Raw genomic sequence first — 27,547 nt, 5'->3', positions numbered from 1 at the left:
ATCTCATTCTAATGTAGCATGGCAAGTAAGAACATTATCAATGTCCACCATAACATCACTTTCAGAAAACTCTCGCTCGCACAAATTTTGCCACTGTGGGCATGAAGTGATCACAGGATGAGTTGCCGTGCCCTGCTCTGGGCAGTGATAGTTTTCTTACTTTATTGTACTCTCTGTGATAGCAGACATGTCCGCTGCAATGTCTGGACTGATGCCGTCTGTGTAATACCATAGTACACTGTAGCTCCCACTTCAGCTTAAACATCACCTTCAGTTCGCCTTTTATGTACATCTGGATGTCGTGAATACAGCAATGTTAGTAGAACACATCAGTGGAAGTGTGAGGAAAATCGGACAATCCGTTTAAATGTGATGATTTCTTTTTAACAGTCTCTGCACAGTCACTGCTGGATAAATAGACTACTACAGTCTATGATGTCACATGCTTACGACGGTATTGGAAAATATGAAGAGAATTCCACAAATTTCATTAAAAAAAACTACACATGTCCTTGACTTGTTACTGACATATGTTAAGGGTAATATTATTCACCCTGACTTCTGAAAGAGGCAAGTCAATTTGCTCTTTTATTGTGTGAGAAAAGTGAAAATATGTTGAATTTCTGTATAATTATTTTCTTTATTTTGTTCTACACATGTGACCTCACAAGCTGCTATAATGGTCTTCTCATCCAGCGATGGCGGTATTGAAACTTCAAAAATTCGTAACTTTTTAACGGATTGTCCAATTTTCCTCAAACTTTCACTCAATATCTCCCACTAATATTGCTGTATTCTCTCAATCCACATGTGTGTAAAGGTAAACTTGTCCTTAAGATATTTTGCAGAGTACAATTGCTGCTGACTATATACTGCAGCCTGAACATTTTTGAAGCATTATTATTCAGTACTAAATACATGCCACTGTAATTTTCAGAAGATTGTCTACGTTATAAAATTCCAACTGTGAAGGGAGTGAGTGAGAGAGAGAGAGAGAGAGAGAGAAGATGTATAATATAAAATGCAGAAAGAAAGAACAATCCATATCTGTGTGATTATGACTCTAACAGTTCACCAATTTTAATAGCAAATATAAAGTAGATTTAGAAATATCAAATTTACTATTCCTTGCATGCCTACTATGTATATTTGTGTTGCATTGGTCACGCTTTACCAATTTAAAGCATTTAGCATTGGCAACAAAGGCTTCTCAATGTATAATGACATGTAGTTAGCAGCACCTCTAAAGACAATATTACATTGTGATACATTCTTCTTGTGTTTAATATATTTCACACTTTAGAATCTTCACATATATTTTTTGTCATATCACTTTTGATAGAAGATCGAGAGTTGATGTATGTACATGCCTGCACCTTAAGCATTATTGTTGAGAAGAAAAAAAATGTTCAGTGGATTTTTGAATGTCAACAATATTCAATGCAAGTTATAATGATATCAGAAAAATATGCATATTTGATAGTTATGAAAGTTTAAGACACATCATGTTCATGCAATTAATTTGGAGAATTTTTAAATTTTTGCCCAAGATTTTTAATGAGTTTTTAACGGTGTGACGTTTTAGGATGATTTTGCAACATTGAGAGTCCAATGGTATGCCATATTTGAATGAATGAATGAATGAATGCTTCTCATGCCTTTACACTTGGAATATAACAGAGCTTTAATAATGTTCAAGGATTTGCCTGGACCATACACTATGCCTTATTTTAACTGCAGTAGTGTGCATCCATTTTCATGCACAGTTTGTCAAAGAGGTGTGTACATGCAATGTATAATAGACAACAGTAGATTCTTGGAAGTGGGACTACTAACAGCAGAACTTGGCAACATTCTGTAGGAGTTTCCATGCCTTTAACCTTTTGCATTTCTGGCGGTTGACGTAATCCACAATAGCAGTAGTCCACAAAAAGTCTGTATTAGGCAGAGTTAATGTGCAGATATGGAAGGCAAATTTCAGCTTTCTGCTAAAAAAAAAATACTGACATGTGGATTAGGTCTACATTTTGACCGATGGAAAGTATATTTCCTTTACAATCATATATTTCTGGTAAATGGATTGCAATTTAGGTTGGCAACGAAAGACTTTTAAAAAGGAAATACAAGTTGTCCTAGACCAACAATCATGAAGAATTATGTGACAAAGTTTAAAAGTCATTGAAAACCAGTCTCAAAGGAGGAGAAGGTGTGGTCATTCAGACATATGGCTTTGGGAGTTGCAATGATATTATCAGTTGCGCAATCATGAAGTAAAGCTCATTGTCAATTGGGGTGTCATCTGAAATGTTAAGGTTGAAGACCTGTGAACCTGCACTTGATAATGAGTATGTAGAAAGTTTTGCAAGAATGTATTTAGATAATGATGGAGTTTGTTGGGAAGTATTAAATAACTTTTAATATGTTCACCCAATTTTGAATAGTTTGTACCCTTAACCCGTTGAGGACGGACTGATTTTGCTAAAACACACATTTCCCATAGACACCTGCCCGAGTACTAGTATACTCAGGACTCGTCCTCAATGGGTTAAAAAAGCAGACTTGCTTGTAACTTATATTCTGCATTGATGGTAGATGGCATTATTTTTCTCTACAAAGGAACAAAAAAAAAAGGTGATCTGTGTTCAATGGTATTTTCTAATTTCAAGGGATACCGAGCTGTGATTTTACTGGCTGGATAGTATTTTGCTGTACAGTATTGTCCATAAAAGTCCATATGTGTCTTTTCTTGTAAATCATTACACCATAGGTAGAATTACAATGTGTACATCAATACATCCCTTTTAGTGCTCGCAGTTGTGAGTAGGTTTTCGTTCTTTATCTTTCGTAATGGAAGCATGAAGCAAAAACAAAAAAATACACATATGAAACTCAGGAACTTGTATTTGGCGCAGCGGCCATATTCTATTGTTTTCATTTTCTATTAGTTACTACCAAATCTGATTTGTTTGTTTGTTTGTTAGATTATTTGTATGTTTGTTTGGTTTTTTTTTTTTGTCGTATTTAGCGGTGGGTATTATAACAAAACATACAAGATTTCGGTTTGAACTACCTCGGGCTTTATTTAAGAGATGTAACAGTGCATCATGATTTATTGTGTATTAATAACAAGCCCCATTAGGGCACTAAATATGAACATAGAATAGTTCGTGTAAAGGCAGTAAACAACTTAGGCAGGTCTTCTTGCATTTAATGTTTTGGCCTTGAATATGAGCATACATATAGGATATTATTCAGTGTTGAGTGCCTTACATATTACTGCACTTTTGTGCTTATCAAATCCTCTTCCTTCAACACACCTCACTGGATCAAACCAGAGATGGTGAAACTACTAGAAGTGCCCATATCTTTTTTTTTCTCACTCACAACTGTATAACGTGTAAGTAGGAAAGGAAGACCAATACAGAATGATTATCCAATTCTAGAGAATGAATATGCTGACGTCAATTGCTCGATGCTTACAAAGTTTTCCCAAAGAAAGAAAGAAGTTTTTTCAAGGTTCAAAGAGTTTAAAACCCCTCTAGTTCTTTAAGATGATGATGTGTTCTTTGTGTGCTGGTACCATTCCCCAATCACCTTGTCCGGACCTGTTGCTTGACTCGCTTTCCAGTAACTCTGTGTAGGATGTTGTGCAATACCTCAGAAGATGATGGGGGGGGGGGGGGTGATGGCAGCCCATCAGCCCCTTTGATAGATACCATATCCCATGACACGCAGTTGAAATTACAATGTTTTGATGGACAAAGAGGGCCTCGTATATGTGTATTATGTCAACCTGTCTAAAAAACGGATTCCAGCATCGAATTGTATCTTTCTTACTACCAACGTTATTATCCCAGATGATGCACTTGCTGTTCCCAATCCCAATGCAGTCTGAGGACGTTTTCCTATCAGAATTAGATGATGCCTATAGATCAAAAGATGTAGTAGTATGGAATATAACAGCCAATTGACTTTTGTGTCAAGTTTCTGGTGCTGTGCTATTTGCCTTTTTTTTTTCTTTTTTTTTTTCAAATGACACCATTAGCCCTGACAAGGCAGATTTATCCACAACCTCTGTGCATAAATAAGGGTCGTTATCACTGGATGTAGGCCACTAATTGGGAACACATTAAATAGAAGCATTCCTTGAAGTGTGGCGTGTCACATGGAAATTTATTGGGGAATTACATACAGTTTAGGGACTTGTGTGGTCACAGTTTTACATATTCATCTGGTAGACAAGATTAATTTAGCCTCAGGTGACTTGAGTGAAGAGGCTCCATGCCATTTATTATAGACAGTCCTGAAAACAAAGCAGAAAATAATTACTACTAACTATCTATCTCTGTAAAATTCTTTGTTTTGAGTTTGAATTGAGATTCAGAACAAGTTTTTCTCACAACACTCATCACTTAAAATATGGTTGGAGTCAAAGGCTACAATGTGTGCATGTGTGAGAGGATATGTCATGTACTATTAATGTATAGTTTGATTGTCTAGGCATGTGGATGAAAAGAAAAAAAAATGAAAAAATTGACAGAGGTTTTAGATGCTTTGTACATACATTGAGCTTATTGAAACTAGTCTGTGCAGTGGACTCAGCAATGTTTGCAGTGCCCCTGAAATTGCACACATTCAATGTTGTCAGAAAAAAAAAAAAATGTTGCAAAGGGTGATAGGCAAGAAATCCATCATGGTAGTATGGTATCATGTTGTTACATAACATTTTTGTGCTATGCATTTGGACTTGATGAAGAATGATATGCTGCCGAAAGATTTCCAGCGAAATGTGATGTACTAAATATGTGAAAATGTGTTGGGATCATTAACAAACTGCCTAAACGAAGAGGGGTGGGGGAAATGACTATGAAGAACACTCCCTGAATGACTTTACAGCAAAATCTTTCTTCTCTCTTACTTTTTTTTTAACAGAGAAAGTGCCAGCTGTGGATATATCCAGTTTTAATATTGTGATATTTAGAGATGAACTATTTCATGTAAAATAAATTGTCATTTTTATATCATAGACTAGTTTCCATGTAGCATTTGTAAAACGTGGAGTGACTTGTGTTTGAAATGATATGATGGAGATATACTGGGAGTGCATCAAGTGATTAGTAGTGAGAGGTAGCGATTGACAAATTGCCCTACATCAATGTAAATAAGCACTGAATAGATCAGTGTTTTTAGTATTTGCCATGATAAAAATTAAAAAAAAAAATCATGGGTGTACATACACATGGGCATATTTACGTTGATGTGGAGCAATTTGTCAGTTTCAATGAAAAACACCTTGATGGAATATGAATTAAAAAGTGTGTTGAGTACTACATGGTGGTAGAAAAACAAATATGAAGATGATGATATTGATAGCTTATATGCCAGCACTATCATTTTGACCACTAGAGGTAGTAGTAGCAGTAGTAGTAGTAGTAGTAGTACATATGTAGTAGTAGTAGTAGTAGAAGTAGTAGTAGTAGTAGTACATGTGTATCATCATCATCATTATCACAGTTATTGCTACTACATGTACTACTAGTGTAACCCCGGGGCGCTGTAACCAGTAACATGTACGTGTTGGGGTCGTTACTACCACTGCTGCTACTACTGTTATCATCTTCATCATTATCATTATGTTATTTTATTTCTTTTAGTTGACTCTTTTCCAGGGCCCATGATATAGGGCTGTATGAGTTTGCGTGTGTATTTGTCAAATGACTGCTCAACTATGTAACAAAAATAACATGCGATGTAGCGCAAAGGAATACAATGTACCAGAGGCTTTAGCTGCATTGAGACTGAGACGTTTCAAGTTCACCTTCATATACATGTGAATTAATAAAATGCAGCAATATTGATAGGACACGTCAGTGAAAGTTTGAGGAAAAGTGAACAATCCGTTCAAAAGTTATGAATTTTTGAAGTTTGCCCCAATTGCTGGATGAGAAGACTGCTACAGTCTGTGATGTCACAAGTGTAGAACAATATAAAGAAAAGAAAATTCAACATAATTGTTTACACTTTCCTTGCAAAATAAAAGAGCACTTGACTAACCACTTCCAGAAGGCAGGGAGAAATACCATACATAGGCCCTAAGTGACAAGTCATGGGAATGTGTATTTTTTCCAAAAAGAAATGAAATGTTGTGGAATTCGCTTTATCATTTTCCCTATACCTGTATTTTTTCACACATGTGACATCATGAACTGTAGTAGTCTTTTCATCCAGCACAGAAGTTTATAACTTTTGAACGGATTTTCCAATTTTCCTCAAAACTTTCGCTCATGTTATACTAGTATCATTGCTGCATTTATTCAAGTCACGCGTGCATGAAGGTGAACTTGCCTTTCAGTGACAAGATACAGATGAATGCACGGTACTGGAATTCTTACAGGTGGCCTGGAAAGGAGCATGATCTAACAAATAAGAACACGATGTTAGTAGTGTAGCCCGTCTATATGTCAAAAATTCGACCTTGATTTTTCCGAGAAAATGGGAAAAAATGAGAGTAATAAATATAAAAATAGTATCGCTATGTATTTTGTTGAAAATCAGGTCACGTACTTTGGAGAGGTCAGAGAGCTTATAGTAATAATGTAGCCTTGAAAATAGGGAGGAGCGGGCAAATCAGAAAGTGAGAAAAAGAAAATTATGAATGTATCGATAAATCTATAGTATTGATGCTGAGTTGATAAAAATTTGTTTTGACGGGATAAAGCCCGTAGAGCTGCTGGAGGAACGAGAGCAATGTGAGGAAGAAATGTGCGGGTACGAAGTGTACACTGATGAGCGCTGGACATATCAGACAGTGACCGACGGTCAGAGCAGACAGCCAGTGAAACAGTATATCATGAATGGACGAAGTCTAAGCGAGTGAAACAGTATCGTCTGCTGGAGGAACGAGAGCAATGTGATGAAGAAATGTGCGGGTACGAAGTGTGCACTGATGAGCGCCGGACATATCAGACAGTGACCGACGGTCATAGCAGACAGCCAGTGAAACAGTATATCATATGACTGGACGAAGTCTAAGCGAGTGAAACAGTATCGTCTACTGTAAAATGTGAGGGTAAGAGGTGTACTCTGATGACCGACGGGCATATGAGACAGCGAGTGAATACAGAATATGACTGTCACGATAAATACGTAGTATTGAGGCAGAGTTGATAAACATTTGTTTTTGAGGGAGTATATAGGTATTGTGGACGTGCTCGCACTGACACGTTAAGAGTGACACGAGAGAACATGAATCGATATCTGAATGACATTTATTTCAATCCAGAACACGAAGCCAGTTTTGGCGGGGTAGAAAAATTGTACAAGTTCGTGCGAGAAGATGGTCGATATCGCTTAAGTAGGAAACAAATACGAGAATGGTTAGAGGGTATTGACACCTACACGTTGCACAAACCGGCCAGACGTCGGTTTAGTAGAAGCAGAGTCATTGTTGGTGGTATGGATGATCAGTGGCAAATGGATTTGGTAGATATGTCTGCGCTCTCCCGTTACAATTCGGGGTATAGGTATCTCCTTACATGTATAGACATTTTGTCTAAATTTGCCTGGGTAGTGCCCATCAAAGACAAACGTGGCAAAAGCTTGGTCAGTGCTCTGAAAATTATCTTCAAAACGCAGAGGTCTCCGCTAAAGATTCAAACGGACAAAGGCACTGAATTTACCAACAGAATATTTCAAGCCTTCTTGAAAGAGAAAGACATTGAGTTTTTTACAACTGAAAACGAAACCAAGGCTAGTGTCGTCGAACGTTTTAACAGAACGTTGAAAGAAAAGATGTGGAAATATTTTACTCACTCCAACACGTTGAAGTATACCCGCATACTCCCGAAACTCCTCCGAGCCTACAATAATGCCCAGCACCGTTCGATCAAAACAAAACCCGTGCTCGTCACCAAGAAAAATGAAGGTATCATCTGGCAGCGATTGTATGGTGATCAATCATGGGCATTACGTAAACAAAACAGACCTCGCTACGAAAAAGGTGAAAGAGTACGCATCAGTAAGATGAAACGAACTTTTGAAAAGGGGTACCTCCCCAACTGGACAGAGGAAGTGTACACAGTGTCTGGTCGTAAACATCGTGATTTACCCGTCTATCATTTAACCGATGATAATAACGAACAATTGAAAGGTACATTTTACGAACCTGAATTGCAGAGGGTGCGTAAGGACAAGGCGGACATGTATAGGGTGGAAAAGATACTGAGACGGCGAAAGCGAGGGGGTAAAACCGAATATTTCGTGAAATTTCTAGGCTATCCAGACACGTTTAATGCTTGGGTAGATAACATCGATAAAACCTATCGCAATTGAGGGAGGGCATCATTTTGACGAAAGAATCAGTATGGAAGGCGAGGAACAATTTTACGTGACTCTACCCAGTAATAGTTCGTTCGATTATTTTCCGGATAATACAGTCACCAGTTTTAAGACTAAATTAGCCGCGCCGCTCATATTTCACGCGCAGTGGGAGGTGGCATTGGTGGAAATAATTTATCCCTATTCTTGGTATAACGTGAATATTACGAACAACACATTTCAATTTCTACTGTCCGAAGAGGTGGTCAGCCATTGCGTTATACCTGAAGGACATTACAAAGATATAGGTAGTATATGCGAGGCACTGACAGCTGCTCTACCTGAACGATTTCGTAACAACTTCACTGTACAACGCGATTCGAGCTCGGGCAAAGTTATTTTTGATTTCGATCAAGTCAGCGCCATACAGTTAAGCGAGGGATTAGGTTACCTGTTGGGATTTCCCCACGGCATCATTCGCGGTCACGCACAGGCGCCTTTTTCTCCGAACGTGAATGGAGGGATCAATACACTTTATCTGTATACGGACGTGATTTGCAATCAGCCCGTGGGTGACATCAGTGCCCCTCTCCTGAGAATTGTTCCCGTTCCCCACAGAAGGGCTGGTGAGATCGTCACGTTTACTTACCAAACCCCTCACTATCTGCCCGTAAAATCAAAATACATAGACACTATACAAGTTGATATAAGAAGTGACTTTGGGGAAAAAGTGCCATTTCAGTCCGGAAAGTTGGTAATTAAACTCCATTTTAGAGCTTGTCGTTATCTACATTAACGGTGTAATGCCGCGCCATCGAGAACAAGTGTGGTCTCATCCCCAGTATGGGAGTGGATCTCTGCCCTATTTTCGAGGGGCGAGAGTGCAACGGGGATATGGGCTGGGAAGTATGCTTAAAGGTATCTGGAAATCGGCCGTACCACTCCTGAAAGCTGGTACAAAGTACTTGGGGAAAAGAGCGTTGCAAACAGGTGTTAATGTAGCTCAAGATGTCATGGCGGGAAAAAGTTTGAAAACTGCTTCGGCCGCACAAGCGAAAAAAATTAAACGTCGGATGGTCGAGAGTATGGACGCACCTCCTGTGAAAAGAAAGACGAAGAAGAAGAATGACAAGAAAGTGAATAAAAAGACCAGACGTAAGAAGAAGGCATTCATTTACACTGGCTCTCGACCGGTGAAAAGAAGCAACGATATTTTTGATCGGTCCTGATCACTCTATTACTATTTTTAACCGAAGACAGAGAGTGAAAGCTAAAGTTGAGGGCATAATGGAAAAGCTACACAAGTTATCGTGCGACTGTTCTAAATCGGAAATTGACCTGTTCAGCATCCCCCCGACTCAGACGACCATAGAGCAAGGAAAATGGGTCGAGTTCTTCCCCGTGACGAGCATAGCCGATGCCACGCCCATACAATTTCATCTGCAAAGTTCGCCGGAAGAGTATACTGATCTTTCTCAAACGCTGCTACATCTCAAGGCGAAAGTTGTTAATGCGGATGGTACCGCCCTCACCGATGAATCTTCTGTAGCACCAGTCAATCTTTTTCTACATTCGCTCTTCAGCGAGGTAGATGTGATGTTCAACGATACACTCATCACCCCTTCCACGAACACCTATCCTTATAGAGCTATGTTCGAAAATCTTCTCACCTACGGTCGTGATGCAAAATTGTCGCAGCTAACTTCGTCCTTGTTTTACAAAGACACGGCGGGATATATGGAAATCAATGATCCTCTGGCCTCGAGTAATACCAACGAAGGGCTGAATAAACGCCACGAGTTTACCAAATTGTCTAAAACGGTAGACATGGTAGGAAGGCTACACGTGGATGCATCGTTCCAAGATCGGTTGATTATGGGAGGGGTGGACATTAAATTCAAACTTCATCGCAGCAAGAACGCATTTAGTCTCATGTCGTCTACCCCTGAAGCAAGCTACAAAGTCAAAATCACCGAAGCCAGTCTCTTGGTGAGACGCGTGAAATTGAGCCCGACCACATCGCTACTGCACGCTAAAACATTGGAAACGGAAACGGCCAAGTATCCTATCAGACGAGTCGTGACAACCTCTTTTTCAATTCCCAAAGGACAGTTGTCTTTTACCCGAGAGAGCCTGGTTATAGGACAGATTCCCAAGCGAATGGTGATTGGTTGTGTCAGTAACACGGCTTACAATGGATCTTACGCCAGAAATCCCTTCAATTTTCATCATTATGACCTGAATTACATAGCGTTGTATGCTAATTCAGAACAAGTACCGTGGAAACCGCTCCGTCCTCAGTTTACTGGATCTTCCCCCAATTACATCTTGGCCTATCAGACTCTGTTTTCTGGTACCAATAGTATGTTTCACGACAAGGGAAATCATATCACTAGAGACGACTACGGAAAGGGATACGCCCTCTACGCCTTTGATTTGACCCCAGATCTGTCGACCGACGATTACTTTCAACCCAAGACTTCCGGATCAGTTCGACTGGAATTGACTTTCGCTTCTCCCCTGTCCGAAACTGTGAATGTCGTCGTTTATTCCGAATTTGAATCTATCTTAGAAGTTGATCGTAATCGTAATGTCACTCTCGACTATGGTAATTAGATATCTGTCGAGATGAACACGCGTGAACTCTTGGGAGTTGTTCAGAAAGAACCCAAACTAAAAGGGACTTTTGTTGGTGTTTTTCCCGCCGATAAATTACCAGTTTTAGCCACGAGAAGAAGAAGGAATGGAAGAAAAAGAAGAAGAGAGACTGAGAAAAAAACCGTGTCATTGATTGCGAATGTAGATGGTCACAGAGAAATAGGTTCTCATTGGATTGCTATTTACATCGACAGTAGAGGGCGTGGTGAATTTTTTGATTCATATGGTAGACACCCTACTTTATGTTCGCCCTACTTTACCAAGTTTTTGAATGCCAATGCCGATGTGTGGACGTACAATAGAAAATCGCTACAATCCAGCTGGTCTACAGTGTGCGGGCAGTACTGTCTTTATTATCTTATACGTAGAGCCAGAGGTGATTCGATGAGTAGCATTTTGTCTGAATTTAATTCTCGCACACGGGGGCAGAATGATCAGAGAGTGTACCATTACATCAACAATTATTTACACTCTTCGCCACCACTAGTAGATGCGAATTTTCTGTACAATCAAATAGCAAAGTCGTGGATGTTGAAATAGATGCTATGCTATGAAAGATATGCTGGTTCTAACGTGGTACGTCAAAGCATGCCGTAGTAATTAGATGTCTGACTGTACTGTTACATAATAACCTAACGAAGCGTGTTGTCTTTGCTACCCTCATAAGTACCGCGAAGCTGTTCATATATGTTCGTAGTTTGTACGTATAAGATATAGCTCCCCCCTCTCTCTCTCTCTCTCCCTCTCTCTCTCTCTCTCTCTCTCCCTGTGTCGTCTTGTACACTGTAATGATTATGTCGTGACGTGACTTGATCCTATTTAACTGACCGCGATATAGTAACTTGCATTCTGTTAGCAATGTCACACGCGTGCAGAATAATGTCATTGTCTGATATGATGGTATCAGTAAGAAGTATATTCGTAGAATATAAATCGTACTGTCTTGTCAAGAAAATAAAATCTCAAATACACACACACACACACACACACACACACGTAGGTATATTACGCTATGTATCTTCTGATTATATTGCTAAGATTTTTGTGTACATAGGTGCCATAAAGTCAGGCGTAGATATTGTATGCTCAAAATGTATGATGTATAGCTCTGTCTCTGTGATAGTTGATATTATTAAGAATTACGGCGTGAATGTTATAACCTGAAGACTATTTGTATAGTTATTTTTTATCTTATAGAGTTTATGGTGTTGCATGTTAACAATAATATATATATATATATGTATATATATATATATATAGTAAATGTACATTTTTGTACGCTATAATGTATTAACCTAACCACATCAGCACACACACACACACACACACACACACATACACGCACACACAACTTCACATAAGCTACACGTTTATAATGTATTAGTCTAACCGTATTAATCAACACACACTAACACACACACACACACACGCAAACATGCAAAACCTCGGTTGTGGGAATTATTGCAGCTTAGTCTATAAGATTATAGAATGTGTAGCATAGACTCGGACAAGAGTGATACAGTTGCAAAGTTTTATACGCTGTACATGGTAGATTTATTGTCTGTACATGTTTGACTATAATACACGATTGTGGTCTCAATAAATAAATAAAGCGTTTACAATTCATATTCATTTGTCTTCATCTTGCTTGAATTCACGTGTACACGTCTTACGTAGAGGTTCGTTATGTATTGTAACATTCAGTGAATGCATAAAATATGATTATGATAATCATTACCAACGTCATTTCACAATACCATCGGGTAGGCTGAAAAAAAAAATCAGTCGTCTTCACATAAAACTTGACGATCGTACACAAGTGTCATAAAAGTCAATAGGTACCGTTGTACTCTCGTTAAATCGTTTCGATGCATGTAAGGCATCAATTGTAATCTATCCTATAACAAAACATTACACCAAACAATACACGGCGAAGGAGCATAAAAACGTTGCGATACATGTATGGTATCAATATGTGTGACCTATCACGGCCATTCGTTTCCTCTTATTCTACCGAGACGCGGTAGGGTTAAGACGAGAAAGATAATATAAAAATGATATAACACAATACACATTCAACAATTGTCTTGATGTATCAACGTATTCAGTAACATTAGCTTAGACATTTATCGTCAAGAAAATACTATACTATTCATTATCATAAACACATTTCTCTCAAATCTCAATGCATTAGGTCGCAATAATTCAGAGACTTTCCCACTTGAAAGGTAGAGTTCTCTTCTTTTTTTTCTTTGCACGTGTAGTCATCATCATCCTTGAGCTTGCGCTCTTAGACCCTTTCTTAGTAACCCTCTTGTCTACAGACGTAGGTATGAACCCTTTAATTTTCATGTCTTGCATTGCGTTGCGTCGTGCCGTATTGACAATAAGTGATTCGGGCGTATTGCTATTGATCAGAATTTTAAGAAATTCTTTCCAACCCGCTGGTTCGTGCGTATTGCGTACCCTCATGACATCGTATATTAGATCTACTACATTTGAGCCTGGTACAATGGAATCACCAACGATCAACTCTCTATTTTTATTCAGCCAGTCGGTGCTGTCTTTCTTTTGCAGTAAATGATCTAATAACAAACTCCCTCGATGTTTTACCGAGGGGGGTAAAATCTTTAACACATCCTCCTTCAAGGTAGCGTATTGATGGTCAGACAATTCGTCGGACTGTGCTTTTGTAGATGTCGGATCATGGGTATCTGCGTGTCGCTCTCCTAAGAGCACTTCGATCGGCTTCTTCCGACTGTTTTGCTTTTGCAATTGCAAGTATCTATACAAGATGTCATTGTATCTTTGCAATTTTTCTCTATCCGATAAGGCGTGATTTTCTAGCACATCACGAATAGACTCGTCCAATATAGACAGAGCTTTACCCGTGGGTGTTTCACGCTGTGGAGATACTTTTTGCAAAGAACTAGCAAAATCGTGAGGCACCAATATCATTTTCTTGGTGTTTTGCATACTACTACTACTATTAGCCATGACAAGTACCAACAAGTTTAACAAAGAGAATCGATTCTGACAATCATACACTCGTTCGACACCTTAAACTTAATCTATTAGTATCACTTTGATTAGAAAATACATCATTTTAATAACATTGACAAAATAGGTCCCAGCAGAGATGTGAGAAAACCTCCTCTCTGGACTAACATTGATTTTCGAGCTTTATAATCATTGCGTTTGTTACCTACGAAGCGCAGCTCTTTCTTGTGCCGCGATAATGCCTTCTTCTGACTCTTAGTTAATTGAACGTTACCTTTTAAGCAGTTTGCGCAACATTCGGATAGACATAAAATGAGATCTTTGTTGGCGTATTCTAAAAGAGCCTTTCTCTGTTTAGAATTACATTTATTCAAGACTTGCAGCTCCGGCAAGTGGTTCTTTAATCTACGAGACATATTGAAAGAGTGACGCAAAAATGCTACAAACGTCTATTTTATGGCTACCTGCCAGTCACAATCAACCACCACGTATTATCGTGATGCACAAAAGAGAGTAATTCTCTGATCTTACGTTTTACAAACGTACACAACGGTCAAATCGGGAGGAAATATCTTACTACGTAATCTATACTCTTCCTGCGTTTCGGGCTTTAGATCAATCAACAAATATCCATAAGGATAACGAGTGGCATCTTGGTACGCTTCTTGCAAGTATTTGCCACGCCCCGGGTATAGTTGTTTACCTAGATGAGCAATTTGCAATTTATCTCTGGGGTTCTTAAACACAATCAGATAATGACTGTTTAAACTGATGGTTCTGAGTTCTTTGGCCTGGTGAAAAAGATTTTGTACTATGAATATGACGGAGAGGTTGCGATGATGAGAACCGCGAGTGAACAAATTGGTGATTCGCGCGTCATTACCGCATTCCGACATTAAATCATCTATGATAATAAGATTACAAAATGTAGGATCTATCAGCTCGTCCAGATTGCCCGGTATGCCTTCTATTAACTGTACAAAAGGCATTTCTCGCATCATCTCTTCGTAAGCTTTTTGATAAACCCCGTAACACCATATTATCTTTTCTGGAGGCGGATCGATCATCTCGCGGTGAGAGTTTAGAATTTTCCGGACAAATACTGTCTTACCACTCCCCGTGGGTCCTGCCACTATGCAGGTAAATGGATGAATGAATTTTAACGACATGACGATGACAGTGTTTTTTCCCCTCTTCTTTCGAGAAATCGCGTCTGAACTAACGCGGTTTAGTGTCATCGCAGTCTATTTTATACTCTGATGAGATGGACATTATTTAGTGTTGCGTCTTAATAGCTAAACCAGGATGTTGGATGCGTTGAAAAAGAATGAACGTAAAGGCTTAAAGAGGTCAGTATCTGGAATTACACCATTTTGGAGGAGTTTTAAGATTTTTTCTTCCGAATGATAAGTTAAACTAAAGGTGACTACAAAAAGAAGGGTTAGGAAAGCAGATAGAAAAACTGATTTCCAAGGCATATTTCGCTTAACTGTCAAAATGTCACGTTCCGTGAGTTCTACCGGATACTCCACTTCCCCTATTACCTCCTCCTCCCCCTCGTTCACCCGTGCGCGAGAATCAGACACGTTCATCATTCTTGAGAGGCATACGCCGAAATGGCCTTTCTTGTTGTTAAGAGGTATGATTTATATTATTATTCGTGGGGAACCCATCCGTATGGCACGGTAAACAGGTTATCTTGAATGACTCTCTTGTCGTAAACAATGCGGTAGTCTTTGCTGAGTGGTTTAGACAAAATGCGCTGTCTTTTGATATCTCTCGTGATGTGATGATTATCGGTGACCGTTACTTTGTAAGTTTCTTTGGTATTCAATTTTTTCACCATGCGATTCAAGACATTGTAATTCAGGGCTTGGGAATTTTTGTAATTTAGAGTGATCCCTCTGATTTTGCACACAGTACTACCATCGTTCAATTGATAAGCGTAAGATTTTGGCCCCCCTGCCACAAAAGTCACAATATAACGACCATCCAATTCATCAGTAAGATCACCGAGGTAATCTCCCAAGGGAGGCGACCATTCGTCGGGAATATGTCCTCTTTCGACATAAATGATGCTATCCGTGTCATAATAGAGCACCCTATCTCCTAGACGATCTAAGATATGAAACAACTTAAGCCTGGCCTGAGCGGTAGTGAAGGCAGCTATGACCACGTTAGATTGTTTAGATAGTTCCTCAAATTCCTCCGCCACTTGCCATCTTATTTCTACCAATTCGTCAGAAACGAAGTTTAAATCTAATATTTGCTTGTCATCCGCTGTGAGAAACTCGTATAATACTGCAGGATCCTGAGTTATCTCTATTTTGGTCAAGTTATTTCTCATACCCCACCTACCCCAAAATGAACATAATTGTAATTTCGCCAGCGCGCGCATGCCTTCATTTCTCTTGATGTTTTCTTTATCTAACGCTATACCTTCGTGACGAAGATAATCCGCGATATATTTATCTCGATCGGCTTCTGACTTACACCAATCTGGCCACCCCGAGGACTCCTGTTTAATTTTCAAAAATTGATCTACGTAATACCGGAATAAACCAGTTTTTGATTCGTCGCGTGGCTTCCCAACCCAGACCTCTCTTTCTTCTTCTACCTCCTCCTCCTCCTCCTCTTCCGCGCATTTCTGATATTGCGTTCTACGGGGGAAATGCCAGACAGATTCGATCGAGCTAACTTCATAACCCTTTCTTATGGCTTCATTCAGTTCGATAGAAACCCAAGTACCGTGTAACATCCTCTCTTCGTCAGAATGTTGGCAGGTTTGCTGATTGTAATCTCCAGCGCACGTTCTACACAATGGAAACATTAATTTACCATTGATCTTACTAGGTAGAACAGGATGAAAGAGGTCAGTTGGAGGTAGTATTTTACATCGGATAAGACCAAAATAGTTGGAAACAGGTTTGAAATTGCTCGTAATTACCTCGGGATGTCCTAAGGGGTATACACCATACTTATTCACCCATGGATATAGAGAGGTGAAGTCCACATACTTGATTTTTTCGTGTTCGTTGCAATCGTACAAAAGACAAGTAGCATTGGTTCTACCTCCCGTGAAAGCCTCTCTTGGGTCAAGTGGTACATAGTCATCGATACCGGGCAGTGTTTTGATGTGGGGCGGTACCTGATTTTCGTCTTTCATTCTCTGCCAATCGCATTCCCACATAGTGACCACTTGATACTCCTTCATAATTTGTACAATGTTCGCTTCTCTAGCCAGAGTGTCTAGAAATAATTCACCCATAATCCTATCTTCATAATCTGGACTAGGCGTATCAAATTGGTAACACTTGGGACATCCATGATATTTACACCCGTAGAATTCATAGATAGTTTTGTTGCTTTCGCAAAAACCATCTACCCTGTATCTACCCACCGTTACCTCCCCTTCATTCCTCGCATGACGTATGTACGCATTCTCTTTCTCACTCATGTAAGTTAGCCATTCTATTGAGACTTTAGAGTGCTTGTAACGGAGATTATAGCCTTTAGGGGGAAGAACAGCAATGGTATTCTCGTTGAGAAAATTTCTCCTGTACACATAGTGGCAGGCCGAGGAAATGGTGATGCTTTTCTCAAAGGGGATGACGCCGTTGGTAGCTTGAAAAAATAGGTCCTGAAAGCGCATACAACATTTGCGCAGGATGTCGACATCGCTGACGCAATATGCGTGTAATTGTTCTGCCATGATAAATTCCTTGTTCTTGGATTTCTCGCTCTCGTACCATTTCAAAAATTCTTGCCTTTTGGCGCAAGACATACTATCGGGACCATAATATTTGACATCGGGTAGGGGACCCGTGTACGCCTGGTTTTTGGTCGTGTTAAAAAAGTGAGGAAAGTATCCCTTTTGCAGTTCTTCAATACCGAAAGTTTTGGGCATGTTCGCCAGAGGCATTGGTAAGAAATTGAGGGAGTCGATGATCTTGATGTCATTCAAGGAGATATCAATGCTCATGATCTTTGCACCGTTCAAAATCATCTTGGGAATGATGCAATTGCGATAGAGATAATCAAGAACAAACATCCCATCATACCCTTTCATATTGTGGGCCACTGCTATGACGTTGGAATGCTCGTCTATCAACCATTTACAAAAATCATCGCCAGTCGTGGGTCCTTTGAAAATGAATTGTCTCTTTTCTCCACAATGCGTACAAGGAGTGTCGATAGCTTGGTCACGACATTCAAAACAGGTAATTTGGGCCACGCAGTAATTGGGCACGTGTATCCCACTCTCTTGAGTGCACTCGAAATCAAAAAATATATAACTGTTTTGTTTATTTTTCTCGAGGGGTTCGGGTGAGACATAACACTGATGATTGAACGGAAAAAAGCCCTGACAGTGTTTGCAAAATTTCTTGCTACAGTCATGCTCGCGCTTGTGTTTTTTTAAGAGTTCCACGCTGACATTTCTGTCACACGTCACGCACCTGTACATGGTCTCGCACACTTTATTTTCGACATGATTTTTCAAACAAGTAGCGTTCTTAAATCTACGATTACATTTGTGACATTCTACATATTCGTCCGCTCGGCTGACTGCGGGACAAGTCGAACCGTAACACAATTTGCAAATGCGTTGGCAAGAGTGTTCGCGCCTGTGATCGTAGCCTTTCATACACTTCTCGCAATAGTAGCTTTTGTTCAAAAAGGCTTTCATGGAGGTGATTAAATCATAGTGATCGTCTGTCTGCAGAAGATAAATCGTATGATCTCTATCTTCGGGACCAATATAGGTGATGTAGTTACAGGCTCTTCTGGAAACAACCACTACTCTGTAATTGGTCATCATGGGAGTTTGTTCGAAACGTTTAATTTCCGGAATACCACACAACTGCTCGATGGGTATACCAGCAGCTTCGTGCAACTGTCTAGCCATTTGTCTCTGTAATCTAGTACCGAGTTGAATAGATCGCTTTTGGGGGTGATTTTCAATTTTGGCTATCATGGTCACGATCGCTCTTGCACAACACATTCTATCATTGTCAGTATTATTAATGCGCAACACACATCGCATGGTTTTCAGTAATTCATCGTAATCCGAACATTTTCTCCTATTCCTCTTACCACCTACTGGCATTTCCATATGTATCACGTTGAAAGCTACCGTTTCGTCCAAGGTTATTTCTTCGTGGGACTGTAAGGTTGCCTCTAACTTTTGCATGAACACATCGTGACTTAGCTGATCTTTTCTCACAAAAGGAAGACTTACGGGCTTGTCTAACTTGGGAGTATTAAAAACGAGTCGAATCATGTCGTGATCACTAGCATCTCTTATCATATCATCTACTATACGTTGAAACAAACTACTGGCACGCGGCAAGGCATCTATCAGTGGCGTCAGTTCGTTATGAGTAGGAAAAGAGACGGTGTAATCAACAACATTGGCTTTAAATTTCTTATTGGTTCTTTGACTCACTCGTCGAAGAAAGTATGAGGGAGATGGCGACTCGTGAGAAGTGCTGGGTGTATCTGCTTCCTCCTCCTCCTCCTCCTTCTCCTCCTGCTGCTCCTGCTGCTCCTCCTCCTCCTTTTCCTCCTCCTCCGCGGTGGTGTTGGTGCCGCCTTGCTGGGCAGGAGCAGCAGAGATGTCAGGTAGTGGTGGTTCGGTGGAAAGCGGTGGAAAATGTGTTTGGCTGGTCCGGGGGCCGGCTTCGGTCGCTAGGGGTGATGTGAGTTGTGATGGTGATGGTGGTGGTGGTGTTGGTGGCAGACGTTGGTCTATATGTGAAGGTAAAAAAGAAGGAAAAAACAAAGATAAAAAAAAATAGAGACTGACTGGCAAAACACAAAGACACAGACACAAACACGCAGGAAACCATACATTTCTTGTAGGGATGAATGAACGTATGACACTTACCCTGGTACTGTTCATATTCCATTAACAATGCATTCAAATCGTCAAGCGAATTGCATATTGTCAGTCTCTCGTTAAATGTATTGGAATCCATGCTGCTAGAATGATAATGATGATACGTCAGAACACGGACTGTCAATTTATATTCGAGTGAACATGCAAGGTACAAAAATAGTACACGGTTCTAGGAAAAAAAAACACAGGTAAGGGTATACTCACGTGGTGTGTGATGAAGAAGAAGAGTTACCAAATGTAATCTTCTTCATCTGGCGTTTGAACTGCCATTAGCAGCTCTAAGGGGATGATGATGTCACCATCCCCATTACGGGGCAGTCCTTGGAACATTGGTATTTGGACTCCCGGGGGTAAGGAAAAAGCCATAGTCCCCGCGGGGATATGGTCTGGCTTCTTCTCCTTCTTCTTCTTTTTCTCTTTCTTGGGGGGTGCGTTTTTCCCCCCCCCCCCCCTTCTGAGGTGGCGGTGGTGGTGGTGGTGTGGAGCAACAGCTCCGTCACTGCTTTGACTGTCCATTTTTTTTTTCGAACGGTTGTACTCCAGTTCTCGCAAGTTATATTTATACTGGTCAGAGCAAGGGGCTTTATGTACAGTGATTATGGTACTAGCTTCTTACATCATATTGCGTAAACTTTTTTTTTTTTTTTTTTTTTTTTTTTTTTTTTTTTTTTTTTTTAGGGCTGTGTTTTAAAAAAGGAAAAGGAACGTCCACCGATCATCTTACTATAGTACACTTATTTTTAAAACTTGTTTGTTCAATCTGAGACGTATGAACTCTGTATTTCGACGAAGAAACAAAGGACGCTATCCATGGGCTAATGTACTTTACAATTTGTTTTTTGTTTTTTGTTTTTTGTTTTTTGTTTTTTGTTTTTTTTTGAGGGATGTGTTTTTCAAGAAAAACATAAAGACATCCGCCGGTCACCTTACTGAAGTACCCTTATTTTTAAAACTTGTTTGTTCACTCTGAGACGATTGAATTTCGTATTTCGAAGAAGCAAAGGACGATGTCCATGGGCTATCGTACTTTATAATTTTTTTTTTTGAGGGCTGTGTTTTTCAAGAAAGACAAAGAGATATCCACCGGTCACCTTACTGAAGTACCCTTATTTTTAAAACTTGTTTGTGCACTCTGAGACGTTTGAACTTTGTATTTTCGAAGGAGCAAAGGACGATGTCCCTGGGCTATCGTACTTTATAATTTTTCAGGGTTGCGTGTATGTGTGTGTGTGTGTGTGTGTGTGTGTGTGTGTGTGTAATAGGATGGCATGTCCACAAGATCCCTTTTGGATAATTAAACAAATCACACTGTACACTCGTACATGCAAGCTATATATATATATATATATATATATATATATATATTAGTTAAATCTCTGTTCCTCCCCTCCTATCTCTCTCTCTCTCTCTCTCTCTCTCTCTCTCTCTATCAATCATTATTTGTGTGTGTGTGTGTGTGTGTGTGTGTGTGTGTGTGTGTAATAGGGTTTCACACAAGATCCCGTTTGGTTAATTAGTTGAACGTATCACACCGAACACTCGTACATGCAAACAATATATATATATATATATATATATATGCAATTTTTTACGAAAGACAAAATATCATTCTCTACTTCCCCTCCTCTCTCTCTTTCTTTCAACCTTTCATGTGACGAGAAAATACCAACAGTATGACACGTCGAGACTGTAGTTCTTCTTCATATTCGATCCCAATTGGATTGCTCGGCTTCAATTTTAATGCGTTATTGACAGATCAGATAGGCAATTGAATTATTGCTGTTATTCAATGCATAGTGCATCGCGATAATGTAACATTATCATACACTCGTGCCAAAAGTGACTAGCAGTGTAACTTTATGTATTGCGATAGTTCTTCCACCACCTCTGGTGTACGCAAGTAAAAGTGATAAAACTCCACAGCCTCGCACAGGACTATCAAACGTTCATCCTCCCACAAATTGTCCATGTCGTACACGGCGTCCAAGTTCTCTATGAACTCCGACTCCGTCAGTTGCGATATTGCTGAATCCATGTATGTGTCTATCTTCGCTTCCCAGTCTAACCACAGACACTCGTGGTGTTTCTGACTAGGATGATTCGTTTGACAACCGTAGCATTTCTCCAGTACAAGTTCATTGATCTTTTTCATGATCACTTTGGTGGCTGTGATGAACGGTCCGGCATAGGTCGTACGGGTGATGCAATGGATATCATTGGGAATATCAATCAGGTTTGATCTCTCCCTCCTTTTCTCGCCGTCCTGATCTGCTCCCATCTCCTTCTCGTCCTTTCCGCTCGTCTCACTGGCCCTCTTCGATGTCACCATCTCCCGAATCTCATCTACCGACACGTGTTTGGCAGCGGGCAATGGTTTTATGCTTCTCATTTCCTTGTGGTGGGTAAGTTCAGCTTTGACCTATCGAAAAATTATTATTATTATTATTATTATTATTATTAGCAGTAGAAGTAGTCATAGTGGATATTCATTCTATAGGGGGTGGGTAAAAAATAGAAGCGCGAGTTCTGTTAGACCATCAATGATAATAATCGGGACCTTGCCAAGAAGTGCTGCGAGAATATGAATGGGAGTTGCTGTTCTCCCTCTTCCTTTTCTGCTGTTGTTGTAGTTGTTGCTTTTTGGCCTCTTTTTGCAACTGGTTAATCGCACGCGAAATTGGAAACATCGCATCACGCATCTTTTCCCACTGCTCCACAGTAAGGTTTATACCCCTCAAAGCCGCGCACATCTTGCCAAGATGATTTTGATAATAATCGCGAATGTTCACGTAGACAGTGCCTTGATATATTTTCACTACAACAAAGCGTTTTGAACCCAAGTGAAAGGGAATGGCTCCTTCCTCGAAAGTAAATGGTGACGTCGCTGACTTTCCAGCATATCCACTCGTGGAGGAATTCTACAAAAAAAAAAATAACAATGAAAGGAATAGAAATAACTAAAACGTAGGATTGTTTGAAACGTAGACTCATAATAATGCAGTATGTCCCTACGGCACTGTAATTAAGTGATAGACGTAATAAACTATACTTAATTTGTATTTTAATTTTGTGACAATCAACTTTTCTAAAATCATCTGTGTTAGACATATCCATAAAAAAAACCCGATAATGTACTCACCATTGATGCCGAACTGTCACCGTCCTCATTTCGTCCCTTGGAAACACCAACAACATCCCCCTCATCATTCACATAGGCACTGGCATCAGAATAACTGTAAGAGGCCATTTTCTCAGTTAACTCAAACTGCTACACGTTCAAGACAAAGATCGCAATACTGATTTTACCTGTAGAATGATCGATGTTGTTCATGTTCACTCTTTATAAATGTATCAGAGCTCATCACAATCGGCTTATTTTGCATTGTTTTCCTCTATTTTTAACAGCTTCAAGGTTATATTTTTACCATAAGTTTTCTGACCTCAGCAGTGCACTTTTCGCTCACTCTTGCATATTAGCCCTCTTCTATCAGACAACTCCTTCCTCTTCGAGGACATATTTTTACTATCGGTTTTCTGACCTCATCACAGTATTTTTCGCTCACTCTTGCATAATTATCCCTCTTCTATCAAACATCTCCTTCCTCTCCTATTGTACAACTACGTCCTCTTCAATGTCATATTTTTACTGTAAGTTTTCTGACCTTATCAGAGTACACTTCGTACCCTCACATGTCTTAATTACCCTAGTACCTCTCACAGTTATGGCTTTATCCCGTCAAAACAAATGTTCATCGACACAGCCTCCATACTACATGTCATATTCTGTTTCACTCCCTGTCTGATATGCAAATCGATCATCAGAGTACACTTCGTACCCTCGCATTTCACAGTAGACGTCGTCCATTCATGATATACTGTTTCACTCGCTGTCTGCTCTGACCGTCGGTCATCAGAGTACACTTCGTACCCTCGCATTTCACAGTAGACTTCGTCCAGTCATGATATACTGTTTCACTCGCTGTCTGCTCTGACCGTCGGTCACTGTCTGATATGTCCGGCGCTCATCAGTGTACACTTCGTACCCGCACATTTCTTCCTCACATTGCTCTCGTTCCTCCAGCAGCTCTACGGGCTTTATCCCGTCAAAACAAATTTTTATCAACTCAGCATCAATACTATAAATTTATCGATACATTCATAATTTTCTTTTTCTCACTTTCTGATTTGCCCGCTCCTCCCTATTTTCAAGGCTACATTATTACTATAAGCTCTCTGACCTCTCCAAAGTACGTGACCTGATTTTCAACAAAATACATAGCGATACTATTTTTATATTTATTACTCTCATTTTTTCCCATTTTCTCGGAAAAATCAAGGTCGAATTTTTGACATATAGACGGGCTACACTACTGATGTTACCCGCTTCTTGTTTGGTCACTTGAGTTGTGGGAGAAAAGGGAGGAGAGTAACTCTACAGCCTGCTTTCTAGCTCGGACAGTTTGCATCAAGTCTGCCACAACCATTGCAGAGCTGCTGTCTGGACACAGTATCAGTTATCCGTGACCTTCGGAGTGTTGGAGTGTTAAAGCACGATAGACTGCTGGTAAGAATGGTATCTAGGCCTACTCTACCAGTAGTTATCATGGGGGGGGGGTTCTACGGGTTGGGGGATGAGCACTAGCAATTTGATAATGACATCACTCATATTATGTGTGATATAATATAATATGGCAAGTCATGTGCAAAACACGAAACATTTTTAAAATTGTGTACATATTTTGTTTCTTTTCTTTTCTTTTCTTTTTTTTTTCATTTGGGATGAAACTGAACTTGATGTGCAGTGGAGATTTGAGAAGAGGGCACTGGTAAACTGATGATACCATACCAACATCTGATCTATATATCAAATCACTCATGTAATGAGTTTTCAACCAATGTCACTATTTCGTACAAGCTTGCAAAACTCTGAAACTCCCAACAATTTTTTAATTAACGTCAAATTTTGACGAAACTACTTTCACTTTCCCTCTCTTTGATATCATTCCGTTAATTGTAAAGCCAATTCTAGCATGGAATGCAATTGTACTAGGATGAAATTCTATGGTGTCTCAGAAAAGAGGAGAGAAAAAAAAATAAACGAAGAGGGGAGTGAAGGGGGCGGGATTGTGGGCAGTAACGCCTCTGCAGTCTGATTCGCGCAAGGCGCCCTCGCTCAGCTCAATATCTGACATTCCATAATGGCGCCCTCGTTGGTATTGGACATTTTGGTACCCGCGTGAAATTCATTTGCTTCCCCATTGATTACTCTGTATCAGCGGTTCTGTTTAAATTCGAGCGGAAACAGACCCATCTACGCATTCATGGCTTAGCAAACAAAATCGGCACGAAGTTTCCATTTCCCTTATGAAAAGCAAAAATCAATAGGGTCCTATCAACGTTTCTAGAGAGAAGTTGTTATTACTATCATGGATATATAGAAAAAATAGATGAATCAACATGTATTAAAAGATTTAACATCATAATCGTTATAATTATAGTTTAGTTACAGTTATAGCTATAGTTATCGCTAAAGTATAGTTATAGTTATAGTAATAGTTATAGTTATATAGTTATAGTTGTTGGAGTTAGAGTTATAGGTATAACTTATTACGTATAGGAATCAATCATGCACCTATTCGATTTTAAGCCACATCCTCAAACATTCACCTGAGCATCTTTTACAATTGTCATATAGTTATATTTATAGGCCTAGTTATAGTTGGAGTTAGATTCATAGGTATAACTTGAATCATTCATGCACCTACTAGTATTCGATCTAAGCCACCCCCTCAAACATTCACTAGAACATCTTTTACAATTGTCATATAGCCATATAGTTAGGCCTATAGTTATAGTATAGTTGGAGATAGAGTTATAGGTATAACTTATAAACTATGAATCAATCATGCACCTATTCGATCTAAGCCACACCCTCAAACATTCACCTGAACATCTTTTATAGTAGTCATATAGCCATAGTTATAGTCATAGTTATAGTTATAGTTATAGTTATAGTTATAGTTATCGTTGGCATTAGAGTTTTAGGTATAACTTATAACCTTATATGAATCAATTATGCACCTATTCGATCTAAGCCGTACCCTCAAAAAATTAACATTCACCTGAACACCTTTTACAATTGTCATATAGCCATGGTTATAGTTATAGTTATAGTTATAGTTATAGTTATAGTTATAGTTATAGTTATAGTTATAGTTATAGTTATAATTGGAGTTAGAGTTATAGGTATAAGTCACACCCTCAAAAAATTAACATTCACCTGAACATTTTTTACGATTGTTATATAGCCATAGTTATAGTTATAGTTGGAGTTAGAGTTATAGGTATAACTTAAAACCAATGAATCAATCATACACCTATACGATCTAAGCCACACCCTCAAACATTCACCTGAACATCTTTTACAGTACCCTTGGTAGTCATATAGCCATAGCTATAGTTAGAGTTAGAGTTACAGTTGTAGGTATAACTTCTAACCTATGAATCAATCATGCACCTATTCGATCGAAGCCACACCCTCAAAAAATTAACATTCACCTGAACATCTTTTACAATTGTCATATAGCCATAGTTATATAGTTATAGTTATTGTTGGAGTTAGAGTTATAGGTATAACTTATAACCTATATTCAATCATGCACCTATTCGATCTAAGCCACACCCTCAAACATTCACCTGAACATCTTTTACAATCGTCATATAGCCATAGTTATAGTTATAGTTATAGTTATAGTTATAGTTATAGTTATAGTTATAGTTATAGTTATAGTTATAGTTGGAATTAGAGTTCTAGGTATAACCTTTAACCTAAGAACCAATCATGCACCCATTCGATCTAAGCCACACCCTCAAACATTCACCTGAACATCTTTTACAATTGTCATATAGCCATAGCCATAGTTATAGTTATAGTTATAGTTATAGTTATAGTCATAGTTATAGTTATAGGTGGAGTTGGGGTTAGAGTTCTAGGTATAACTTATAACCTATGAGTCAATCATGAACCTATGCGATCTAAGCCACACCCTCAAACATTCACCTGAACATTTTTTTACAATTTTCATGAACATTATTACAAGAACATATATTAGGGCGTTGTTTTTCCAGCTGTACTCGACTGAGACCTGCTGTCCGTGAGGAGAGCCACCAACCGACCTCAACGGCGATGTACTTGTACAATGGATGCTGCAAGGAGAGAACTGGAGACCCCTTGACGCGCGGACATCCTGGGAGGGCCTCGCAGCTGACCCCGCGGACGAGATGGAGGAGTCCCGTGGACAAGCGTCTCTTATCAGGGGGAAGGAGAGGCTTCTGAGAATGCAGCAGTAGGGATGCGTGACCAGTCACGCGATGCGTGACCGGTCACGCCAAATTCAGCTCAGAAACGACACACAACTGTTATGTAACACAGTATATGGTAGAAAGTTTGTCGCTCACTCACAAGTCTGCTCAGTGACTTCAAACTTCACTTTCTGGTATAGCCTGTGGCTTTGTTATTATCCCAACTTAAAGTAAACACCAACCCTCATCTGTAATGATAGAAAATGAAGTCAATACTTTGGAAGTTCATGAATACAAATTGTGTCCCAGCGATTTTGATAATGAAATAAATAAAATAGATGATGACTCTCTTAGTATCACTCATGTCAATGT

General features: G+C 39.4%; 1 protein-coding gene across 1 annotated transcript; it reads left to right on the top strand.

Annotated features, from left to right (window-relative positions):
- The first annotated feature begins 9,603 nt into the window (after positions 1-9,603).
- On the top strand, positions 9,604-27,223 carry LOC139725224 (uncharacterized protein F54H12.2-like). Its single transcript, XM_071636315.1, has 2 exons — positions 9,604-10,305; positions 27,038-27,223. The coding sequence occupies exons 1-2, from the start codon at positions 9,604-9,606 to the stop codon at positions 27,221-27,223; spliced, it is 888 nt and encodes a 295-aa protein (XP_071492416.1).
- The last annotated feature ends 324 nt before the right edge of the window (positions 27,224-27,547 follow it).

This window comes from Diadema antillarum, unplaced genomic scaffold (genome assembly GCF_040938485.1).
Source record: "Diadema antillarum isolate AM-2024a unplaced genomic scaffold, OU_Dant_1.0 seq00000028_RagTag, whole genome shotgun sequence".
NCBI classification, from domain to species: Eukaryota; Metazoa; Echinodermata; class Echinoidea; order Diadematoida; family Diadematidae; genus Diadema; species Diadema antillarum.
Note: the sequence above shows the minus strand (reverse complement) of the source record. Positions and strands in the feature narration are given on the sequence as shown.

What these genes read in the sequence shown, in the direction of transcription:
- LOC139725224 (XM_071636315.1), top strand. Translation starts at nt 9,604, where the DNA reads ATGGAAAAGCTACACAAGTTATCGTGCGACTGTTCTAAATCGGAAATT. An exon ending in TCACCGAAGCCAGTCTCTTG is followed by an intron (nt 10,306 to 27,037) that starts GTGAGACGCGTG and finishes CCGTGAGGAGAG; the next exon opens with CCACCAACCGACCTCAACGG.